This window comes from Primulina huaijiensis, chromosome 2, assembly GCF_012295235.1.
Source record: "Primulina huaijiensis isolate GDHJ02 chromosome 2, ASM1229523v2, whole genome shotgun sequence".
Lineage (NCBI taxonomy): Eukaryota > Viridiplantae > Streptophyta > Magnoliopsida > Lamiales > Gesneriaceae > Primulina > Primulina huaijiensis.
This window is the reverse complement of record NC_133307.1, coordinates 20,368,077-20,379,582: the sequence shown is the minus strand read 5'-3', so window position 1 is coordinate 20,379,582 and position 11,506 is coordinate 20,368,077. Positions and strand designations below refer to the sequence as shown.

At 34.1% G+C, this 11,506-nt stretch overlaps 1 protein-coding gene across 1 annotated transcript; it reads left to right on the top strand.

The window, feature by feature from the left end:
* Positions 1-4,051: 4,051 nt before the first annotated feature.
* On the top strand, positions 4,052-8,141 carry LOC140968481 (probable protein phosphatase 2C 43). Its single transcript, XM_073429454.1, has 5 exons — positions 4,052-4,307; positions 5,202-5,593; positions 6,028-6,392; positions 7,242-7,478; positions 7,565-8,141. Exons 2-5 carry the CDS (start codon positions 5,290-5,292, stop codon positions 7,799-7,801), a joined length of 1,143 nt encoding a protein of 380 aa, XP_073285555.1. The 5' UTR covers positions 4,052-4,307; positions 5,202-5,289; the 3' UTR covers positions 7,802-8,141.
* Positions 8,142-11,506: the final 3,365 nt, after the last annotated feature.

Genomic DNA, 11,506 nt, shown 5'->3' with positions numbered 1-11,506 from the left:
GGAACATCATTCTCTATTTTGTGATCATTGTGTTTCTCTATGAATTTTCTTTTTCGAGGATTTTTATCCTTGGAACCAACTGGCCTTCCACGCTTCAGGCGTTTAATGACATCATGACTATCTTCAATTTGTTTCTTCGGAATTTCAATTCGAGCAGGGGCATTTGCAGCATGTATATATGATTTAGTTACCCCTTTTGTGTCTGCAAATGCATCTGGTATTTGATTTGCTATTCTTTGCAAGTGCACAATTTGCTGTACATCTTTTTCACATTGTTTTGTTCTTGGATCCAGATGTAACAATGATGATACATACCATGTAATTTCTTTTTCGGTATGTTTCTGTTCTCCCCCTAACATTGGGAAGATTTCCTCATTAAAATGACAATCAGCAAAACGTGCTGTGAACACGTCGCCTGTCTGTGGTTCAAGATATCGAATGATCGATGGACTATCATAACCAATATAAATTCCAATCTTTCTTTGAGGTCCCATTTTCTTTCGTTGAGGTGGTGCAATAGGCACATACACCATACATCCAAAAATTCTCAGATGAGAAATGTCTGGTTCTTTACCAAATGCAAGCTGCAATGGGGAGTATTTATGATATGCACTTGGTCTGATGCGAATTAATGAAGCAGCATGTAAAATTGCATGTCCCCATATAGAAATAGGGAGCTTTGTTTTCATAATCATTGGTCTAGCAATCATTTGCAGACGTTTAATCAATGATTCAGCCAATCCATTTTGAGTATGTACATGAGCAACAGGATGCTCAACAATGATTCCCATAGACATACAATAATCATTGAAAGTCTGGGAAGTAAATTCACCAGCATTATCAAGTCTAATTTTCTTGATTGTATAATCGGGAAATTGATTCCTCAATTTTATTATTTGAGCAAGTAATCTTGCAAATGCAACATTTCGAGTTGACAATAAACATACATGTGACCATCTGCTGGAGGCATCAATCAATACCATAAAGTATCTGAATGGTCCACATGGTGGATGGATTGGTCCACAAATATCACCCTGAATACGTTCAAGAAACATTGGTGATTCAGTTTGGATTTTGGCTGGTGATGGTCTTATAATAAGTTTTCCAAGAGAACATGCTTTACATTGAAACTTATTATTCTGAAAGATCTTCTGGTCTTTCAATGGATGACCATGTGTATTTTCTATAATTCTTCGCATCATTGTTGAACCAGGATGTCCTAATCGATCATGCCAATTGGTTAATATTGAAGAATTATCAATTACCATGTTTGATTCAATGGGACGTATATGTGTATAATGCAATCCAGTAGGGAGCATTGGTAGTTTTTCAATCACATATTTCTTTCCTGATTTATATGTGGTAAGACACATATATTTCTCATTCCCTTCATTCATTGTTTGAGTATCATACCCATGGGAATATATATCATTAAAACTCAACAAATTTCTTTTCGATTGTGGTGAATATAAAGCATCATTGATCAAAAATTTTGTACCATTAGGTAACAAAAATTGTGCTTTACCACATCCTTTAATCAAGTCTACAGGACCTGATATTGTATTCACCGTTGTTTTTGTTGGTTTTAGTTCCAAGAAATATCTTTTATCTCGGAGGATAGTGTGCGTTGTACCACTATCGGGTATGCAAACTTCAGCTTTGCTCATAGCATTTTCCATATTTGAACTTCAAAAAATATGCAATGAAAAAAAATTAATGACAATACATATTTAAATATAACACATATCATAATTGTACAATAAAACATTATCATATAAATACATGAAAAATAAATTATTGTACATTTATATTCTACCACTATATTGTTCATTTTCAGAGAAATCATTGAGAAAATCTGCAGCATCAATATTGTTCATTTCTATCCCACCAACATATTGATCATTTCCAGAGAAATCATTCATAAAATCAGCAGCATCAAAATGAGTTGAATCACTCAAACGGTCACTTCGCTCAGTGAAGTTGGTCTCCTTTTCTTTCCCCTTTATCGATTCTTTATAAAGTTTGCAAAGATGCTCAGGGGCTCGACAAATACGAGACCAATGTCCTGGAGTACCGCATCTGAAACAAGAACTTTCAAATCTTTTCGAGTGATTTTCATTAACACTCATGTTTTCTTGATGCCTTTTCTGTGGATGGTTTGGGACGTTATTTTGAGATGAGTTATAGAAATAACTATCTCGATTATTTTCAAAACCACGGCCGCGTCCACGACCACGACCACTTCCTCGTCCACGTCCACGTCCACGACCTCGACCTCGACCTCGACCTCGACCAAAACCTTGTCTTTGAATTTGATTTTGGTTTCCAGGTTTAAATTCATTTTTACTTACAGCATTTACTTCTGGAAATGCTGTTGATCCAGTGGGTCGGGACTGATGATTTCTCATTAATAGCTCGTTGTTCTTTTCCGCCACAAGAAGACAGGCGATGAGTTCAGAATATCTCGCAAATCCACGCACTCTATATTGTTGCTGTAGTGTTATATTTGATGCGTGAAACGTGGAAAATGTTTTTTCAAGCATTTCCGATTCTGTAACCTCATGTCCACAAAATTTTAACTGCGAGATTATTCTATACATCGCTGAATTGTAATCACTGACTTTTTTAAAGTCTTGGAATCTTAACATATTCCATTCATCACGGGCGGTCGGAAGTATAACTTCCCTTATATGTTCAAATCTCTCTTTTAATCCTTTCCACAGAGCCATGGGATCTTTTTCGATGAGATATTCACATTTTAAACCTTCATCAAGGTGTCGTCGTAAAAATATTATAGCTTTTGCTTTTTCTTGTGATGAAGATATACCATTTTCTTTAATGGTCTCGCTTAGACCCAATGACTCAAGATGCATTTCTACATCAAGAGTCCATGGCATATAGTTTTTCCCAGTAATATCAAGAGCGATGAATTCGAGCTTTGCCAAGTTTGCCATGGTGGTACTAAAAATTACGATGCATTTTATTAGTTAATGAATATTGCAATACAAAGTAATGGATAAACAACAAGTACAAGTATTCGTAAAAATAAAGAAAACACACGAGGAGGATATTCTCCGATAAATACAAGACTGGTGAGTATGATAACCAAAATAATTAAAAATAACCTCGTGAAAGCCATCTTCTTTTTTTCTTCGAAAATTTGATGAAGAATAATTTTTAGAGAAGAAGAGAAAGTTGGAGTGATTGAATGTATTTGTGAGATTGTATTTATAGAGCAAAAACTAGCCGTTTTGTTACCGTTTATTACCGTTGGTGTATAAGAAAATAAATGTATGTATTTGTATAATTTTATGGTAATAATATGGTGTATATAATATTAGTCATATTTAAATAATTATGTATATCATATCACATTATTATAATTAGGTGTCATAAGTTATTTTGTTTAAAAAACCTTATAGGCTTTTATACTTGTCGTATCCCTTACCGGGAGTGTGGGATGTCGTCTTAACATCCTCCCAGGATTTATAACAAGTTTTTGAAAAAATTATTTTTATTATTTCTAACAATAACATTATATTATATATTACATATATAAACAATAAATAAATAACAGTAAAATAAATATTATTACTTTTGTTACCTTTTTCTTCTGTTCGGAGCTTGGAAAAATATGGAGGACTTTTAGAGCTTCGTGCTGATAACGTGTTGTGAAAAAGTAAAAATTTACGGTAAAAAAAGTAAAAATCTCAAACTCTCAAAATTATCACACTACACACTTTATAATATTTTTCTCTCAACTCAATTGTGATTTTCTTCACAAATGAGAGATCTATTTATAAAATTTTTTTACAAATAATCCAAAAATAAAATACATCATTACCTACATCATCACACACTAATTTTCAATATTCAACACCTAATTTTACCTAATTTTCAACATTCAACATTCACATTTTCAACACAAATATTTAACACATTTTTAAATAATTTTTCAACATATACAACGTTTTCATTTTAAAAAAATTCGGCTAATTTTATCATATTATATAATTATGACATAGAGTAATTAAATCAATATAATGTGCAGTAAATTGCTCTGATCGTGGACTTCAGCTTTCCTCTCTTCCACGGCAGTCTCTGCTACATCTTCTCTCTACGGAATATTCACATATAAATTTAGCTCCAAAAAAAAAGAAAGAAGATTCGCTTATACATTCAAAGATTTAAGCATATTTTACCTCACAGAACCCCAATCCCACTTGCAATTTAGCCAGATCCATTTTCTTTCTAAGCCATTTCAGGCAAGATTCGACTTGTTTTTGCAAGATTCTAATCAATCCCATGTAAGATTGGTTCAAGATCTCCACTTTTTTTTTTACGTTAATTAAATCCTTTCTTTTCCTTTGTTAGTCACTGATTGAATCCTCGTACGGTTTTCTTCTTCCGCCCCCATCATATATTGTTAACTGAGTCTATAAATAAAAAAACTCATGTTAAATTTGATAAAACTCAAAATTTTCTCGGCAGTAGTCTGCATTGATCGGTTCTTTTTTATCTTTTTTCGGTTTGTTATCGCGATTTGAGTTAGAATATTGGTTAGTTGTTTTTATTAATTTTCCACTTTTATTTTCTTCAAATCACTGTACCATCTTGAATAGAAGTGTGCAAGTCTTTGTCCAGTTCCTTTGTATTTAACTAATACAATAAGTACTATGCGTATTGCAGTTTTGAATCTAAGTTTGATTTTTGTTATATGAACACAGTTCTTGTTTTTTTTCCTCTTCTGGTTTCACTGTAACATTGATGCAGCCTTGAAAATTGGAGTTGTGGGGTTTATCACATCAGCCAAATGTCAACCCTCACTAGATCAATATACTGATTGGATTTTTTTTTTTACAATTTTTGTTGTGTAATAAGGAGGAGTATTTCTTTGTTTACCTCTCTGTCAAAACCTTAATAACTTTTTTAAACATTTTTTTCTTTGAGATACAATTTCAGATATATAGTTCTATTTTGGATTCCTTGAATTACTTGCCCTTCGTGTCCTATTCTAAAACATTAACTGTTGCCTCTTGATTCTAGAACATCCTGTTCTTGGATTTCATTTTATTCATATTGTCTTACCTTTTAGAGTTGGGTGGAATAGTTCTCTGCTGACTGTTTAAAATTAAAATCTTGCTTGTATACAAGTACTCTTGTTTGTCAGGCTTGTTGTCTTACTATGTCATTCTATGTAGTGTGGTGCAATTGTTAATTTTGGTGTGGATTAGTTCCCTGCCTCGACATCAGAATATTTGATTGCACTGAATCGGAGGGAAATGAGGGATGTGTTCTTGGTTGGGAACAACAGTATCCACATGTCTGCGCCCGTTCAGTCGATATGCCCGTATGAGCAAGGATGATGATGAGGATTTGGGAGGTGCAGATGACGCACTTCTTTGGTCTAGAGATCTCGAAAGGCATTCGCATGGTGAGTTCTCAATTGCAATGGTTCAGGCTAATGAAGTTATCGAGGATCAGAGCCAGGTAGAGACAGGCAGAAATGCCACCTTTGTTGGTGTGTACGATGGCCATGGTGGCCCTGAGGCTTCAAGATACGTTTGTGATCACATCTTTCATCATCTACTTAGTGAGGCTTCATTCTCTTTTACTTTTCTATAATTACTTTAAGTTACTGTCAGAACCAAAACTTGTGTAAAGAGACAGAAATCATAATTTTATGTGTATATGATGAAATGTTTAAGTCTTTGCTTTGAGCTGCCACCTGAATTTCTCTTATAAAAGTTTCTAATGTGGCGAGTACTTGGGCTTAAAGTCGAGTTATTCATATGGAAGCAATAAATGTTTTTAAGTTTAGTTACTAATTTGATTAACTTGCATCAAAAGACAACCTTTTGTTTTGTTTTTTTTTTGTGTGTGTTTATATTTCTATCTCTGGATAAAGCAAGTATTATTGCACAAATAGGAATTTTCTTGAGCTGCAAGTTGATATATGTTACATTTTTTTCTACAAGTTTGTGAATGGAGTTAGCAAATGCTTGGAATGACCCTTTCTATTTACAGGACTTGCTCGAGAAAATGGTAAAATTTCTGAAGATGTTATCAGGAATGCATATTCTGAAACAGAGAATGGTTTTCTAACTTTTGTCAGAAGAGCTTATGCAATCAAACCGGGAATTGCTGCAATCGGTTCTTGTTGTCTAGTTGGAGTTATCTGGGACAGTACATTATTTATCGCTAATCTGGGAGATTCGAGAGCTGTAATGGGTTACTTAGACAGATCAAACAAAATTGCTGCTGAGCAGCTGACAAGAGATCATAATGCTAGTATGGAGGAAGTTAGAAAAGAACTTAGAACTTTACATCCAGAAGATCCGCAAATCTTAGTTTTAAAGCAAGGTGTTTGGCGCGTCAAAGGCATTATACAGGTTTACCACCCATTACCTATGAAGAAGTGTTTAGTAGTCTACGGGTTATGCATCTCTTTTTTTCTTCATGTTGTTCGAGGCTCACTCTTAACGAAGTATTATTTTACTATACTACAACGTGTGAAACATATGGACTGACATTTGGATTTAAATTGAAATATTCCCATCCGTTCAAATGATACAGAATCTTGATTGAAAATTATCATGATGTACACACTGCTTGGTTATCAAAATAACATCATCATATAAAACAAGCTGCATATAGTCAATATCTGGTCACTTCTTTGCTACTTGTGCTTTGTTTAGACGTGTTATGGTAAGTTAATTTCGAAGATGAGTTCAAATTGGCTGTCTAAACCAGTGGAAGTAAGGGAACAAAGTTAAAACAATGCATCAGGTTTGATATTTCTTTTTCCTGCAAGGCTTCACTTAGTTTCATACAGAGCATATGCGCTCTCACGCAGAGTGAAGTTTTCAATTTATTTTATTGATCTTTGAATGATCTATTGAAGTTTGAAGACGATTATATATATATAGGCATGTTGATCCCATGGTTTAGCTTTGATTTGCTATTACTTTGGCGCATAACCTACAATCCCTTGGTTCTATTTTGCGGCTTTTGGTTGTTAATTTTGCTGCTTGGTTCTATATGTGAAAGTTTATAGACAACCATAAATCAAGATTTTGCGTTACACACACACACACACACACACACACACACACACACACACACACACACACACCCCGATATGATGAACTCTTTGATTCACTTTACGGCATTGTCAGAGTTTTTTGCCACTTCTTGTCATTTTATGATATTGTGGAAGGACATATCCATGTTTGTTCCAGGTTTCAAGATCCATTGGCGATGCCTATCTGAAGCGATCAGAGTTTGCCCTGGATCCATCTTTTCCAAGATTTCACCTTCCTGAACCTCTTCGTCGTCCAGTTCTAAGAGCTGATCCGGCCATTTCTACAAGAGATTTACGACGTGACGACAAATTTGTCATTTTTGCTTCTGATGGTCTTTGGGAACACTTGACAAATCAGGAGGCTGTTGAGATTGTACACAACCACCCAAGGCCGGTATGTTACACGCTCTTATATTTGATCTTAATCTTTTCTTTCGTTCAATAATATTTTTGCCTTCCCATTATTTCACGGCCTATTAGGGTGTAGCTCGAAGACTTCTTGTATCAGCTTTGCGAAAGGCTGCTAAGACTAGGGAGATGCCGTATAATGAAATCAAGAAACTTGATCCCGGGGTCAGGAGACATTTTCATGACGATATTACCGTTGTCGTCATCTTCATGGACCACGAGATGTTGGGAAATAGAAACTCTCCACCTCGTGTCTCAGTACGAGGATTCATCAATGCTGATGGACCATCAAGTTTTAATTTTCAGTAACTGATTGTTGATGCAAATGCAAATTTGAAGGCTGCTTACTCAGGAAAGGCCTGTTGCAGAAAGTTTTGAGTTTTTCTGCCTATGCTGTCTCTCTTATTGTCACATCTTTTTACATTTTAAACACGATTATTTTCTATCTCAATTTTCGCTTTCTCACGTGTTTCTTTTGTACAGAGCCAGTTAGTTCTATTTTGTATTTCGCGACGACGGATTTCAAATTCTAATGCCCGCTTGGTTCAATAAATAAACTTCCTTTATTGACATGATTCAAATTCCTTCTTCTATTTGTTTGTTTTCTTGCTTTCCTTGTTCCTCGTTGTTTATAAAAAAATATATTATTGTTTAATAATACTCATCGATTCTTAATCCTTCTGCACTTAGTGTGGTCGAGTTCTACTCTATTGATTGATTTTCAAACACACATTTAGCTTCCAAATTATTTATTTTAATGTTCTTTAATAATTTTATTATGTGTATACACGTAACTAATATAATATATATGTGCATTAATCGAATGATTTTTTGAACATACACATTTACTTTCCAAATTATTTATTTTAACGTCCTTTAATAATTTCATTAGGTGCATGTACTTAATTATCTGATGCTTGGAATACAATTGAATCTGATACGTGGTGGTGTTGTTTTATCAAATGTTTCCTTAGTGGCTTGCGCACACATGAAGATTATTGGTTTCCAGCCTATATATCATATTCGAATTACTGAACTGATAAAAGGAGGTATTTAATTTCCAGAATAAGAATGAATATAAGGTTCATATATGACAATTTTACAAAACATAAAAAGAATTACAAAAGATATACCAGAGAAATTAAACAATAGAGGATTTCCCGAAGACAACTTCAGAAACATAAATTCATAAAAAATCACTCATAAACGCCTTAAACGCCATCTCTCGGCTAAGCAGGCTGAAAGGGCTATAACGTGAATTTATGCCTCTTAATTAACTTCAAATCTTGTGTTTACTATTTCTTGGTTCGTCTTTGAACCTTATGTTCAACCATTAACCCTTATATTTCATCATAATATATAAATGCATAATATTAACATCGAGATGAAATTAATTTATTAGAAATTAAGTGCTTTACATCTTTTTCATATTAGAATTAGAGTTGGAATTAAATTTTCTAATTATATTTGCAGTCCATATCAAAAAAGATTTGTTATATAGACACGTGTGTATAATAAATGTATATATATGTAAATACATACACATTTATATATTTAATAATTAGATACACATTTGAAACTCACGTTTACGTACTTGTATACTTATTATAACCGAAACGGTGGAAACTAAAGTTTTCGAATTGGATTCTTTTTGGGTCAAAATTTTATAATTTAATTAATGTTCCTTTCTTATTAATACAAACCGATGGACATGTATTTTATTTAATTAATGTCATCATTATTTTGGGATTTTTTCCAACTTGTGTGACTTTTGACATTGCAATTTTTTAAACACTCCGGAGTTTATCGTATTACGTATACAAAGTATAACCTCTATAAAGTGTGTCAAGGAGTGTGGTTGTAAGACCGAGCGTTTGTCGCTTTACCAAAAGCTATAACTGGTGGTAATAGTGCAACTCAAATCTTTTAAACAGCACAGTAGCTCAAGCATCACGGTTCGATCGTTCTACCAAGCAAAGTACAATTATTGCACCCAACAGTGGTTGTACTCCATGATGTTCATTTGGTATTTATGATTTGCATAATTTACGTGCTATGATCATTTATATTTATTTATCATCATATATTGATTTTTTCTTCATGAAAACCCCCATTCACAAAAAGATTGGAAAGTCCATTGTCCCAATAAATGCATTTGGAAGGAAATTTGTATCATGTTATAGAAATGTCGAGTCTGTAGTTGTGAGATGTATATAAATAGTTCGTGGGTATATCCATCCAGCTACCTCTGATTAATGGTTGCTCTTACAGTTTCTTTATTTGGTAGGAACCAGAGCTGCAGGCAGTATGACAGGGATGAGTATGATCAATCTTCAGAGCCCGAGGAGGAGGCTCATGGTTTAGACCAAGTTTCAGCGATGATGGGTTTAGGACGGGAAAGTTGAGAAATAGGAGATGTGATTAACCTTTTTATTCAAGTCAATATTTTCACGCCTTGAGATCGAGGCGTTGGTGACATCCAGCATTGTTAATCAAATAACAATAAGCCTCGTAGCAATTAGTCAAATACTAGTCTTTTTCATAAAATTCCATCGTCTTTACAGATAAAGAAAAGTACAGAGTTGCGGAAACGTAGAGTACAAACATTTACAAAGAACGACGAAGGAACGCTAAAGGGCTTGAACATTCAGAACTTGAAGTCCTTCCTTCCCATTCTTCACCAACCCTAGAACTGCTCATGTTCTTTTTTTTTTTTTCTACATGTTCCTCATTTTCATCTGGAGAGGGACGTAAGGGGGTGAGCTTTTTGGGAAACACTCAGCAAGTGGGGCCGATCGAATACCGAAAAATATTTTATCTATAATGCTTTTAAAACCTTCTTCTTTTTACATAGTATAGTATGTCAGAGTTGAATAGAAGTCAAACATTAAACAAATTAGAGCTTCAGAGTTGGATTGAAAAAAAAATCAGACTTAGAACAAATCAGAACTTTGAATCAGAACATTTCAGGACAGAACTTATCATACAAACATATTATAATAATCATAGGCTATCCTTGATCTTGGGCTCCCTCTGGGGCTTTCTCTCATAAATGGGCTCCCTCTGGGCATATTCCCGCATCCGAGCTCCCTCTGGGGTCTTTTCCCTCACAGGTTTTTCCGATGCATCATTATCAGATTCAAACTTATAATTTATCATTCGGAGACGGATCAATTCGGACAGAAGGACACGAACGTAGATGAAACGGAAGAGCACAAACGAACAAACAAACGGAATGAAACACTTGAAGCAACTTATTGATTTCAAACACCATACTTATACAATACATACATTGGACGATCGTATTTTAAAACATACATAATCTTTAAAACACATAAACCCACTTACACTTAATTCGGAATTGCAGCTTGAACTTGCTTGCTAATCGGACAAAGTCTTGGCCAAAGTTTGGGTAGCGTTTTGTCGACTTTTTGAGTAGAGTCTTGAGTCGTTTTAGCAGCACTTTGACAGCACTACAATGGCCGAATGCAGCCTCTCCTCTTTGCTTGAAGTGGTCGAGACTTATGAGTGATTTGGGAGGATTTTGGTGCGATTTTACACTAAGCCAAAGCTTCTATTTATAGGCCTCCAAGGAGAAGGTGAATGATCACCCCATTTAATGTCATTTATCTCACCTTAAATGTCATTATTTATCGTCATTAATCTCCTTTTAATGACACATTCATGACCATTAATCTCATATTAAATACAACTATTTATGGTCATTAACCTCCTCTTAATTATCATTATTTTACTCTTTTATTGTGATTTAAATTAGTCATTAAAATGGTGATAAACGGTCAATAATGAGAGAAAAATGATTATTTAAATTTTCAATATTATGATTGCATGAAACTAAAAAAATGTTGTGCCAAAATGAGCTTAAATTTCCTATGACATATACATGTTTTCTCGTTGCAAGATTTCGGGTCTTCACAAATATAGTATCAGTTTAATAAACTCTCCTATTTATGAATTTTCAATTTGATTGTGTCGAGTATTTTCTCTACATTC

What these genes read in the sequence shown, in the direction of transcription:
- LOC140968481 (XM_073429454.1), top strand. Translation starts at nt 5,290, where the DNA reads ATGTGTTCTTGGTTGGGAACAACAGTATCCACATGTCTGCGCCCGTTC. An exon ending in CATCTTTCATCATCTACTTA is followed by an intron (nt 5,594 to 6,027) that starts GTGAGGCTTCAT and finishes TTCTATTTACAG; the next exon opens with GACTTGCTCGAGAAAATGGT. An exon ending in GCGTCAAAGGCATTATACAG is followed by an intron (nt 6,393 to 7,241) that starts GTTTACCACCCA and finishes TGTTTGTTCCAG; the next exon opens with GTTTCAAGATCCATTGGCGA.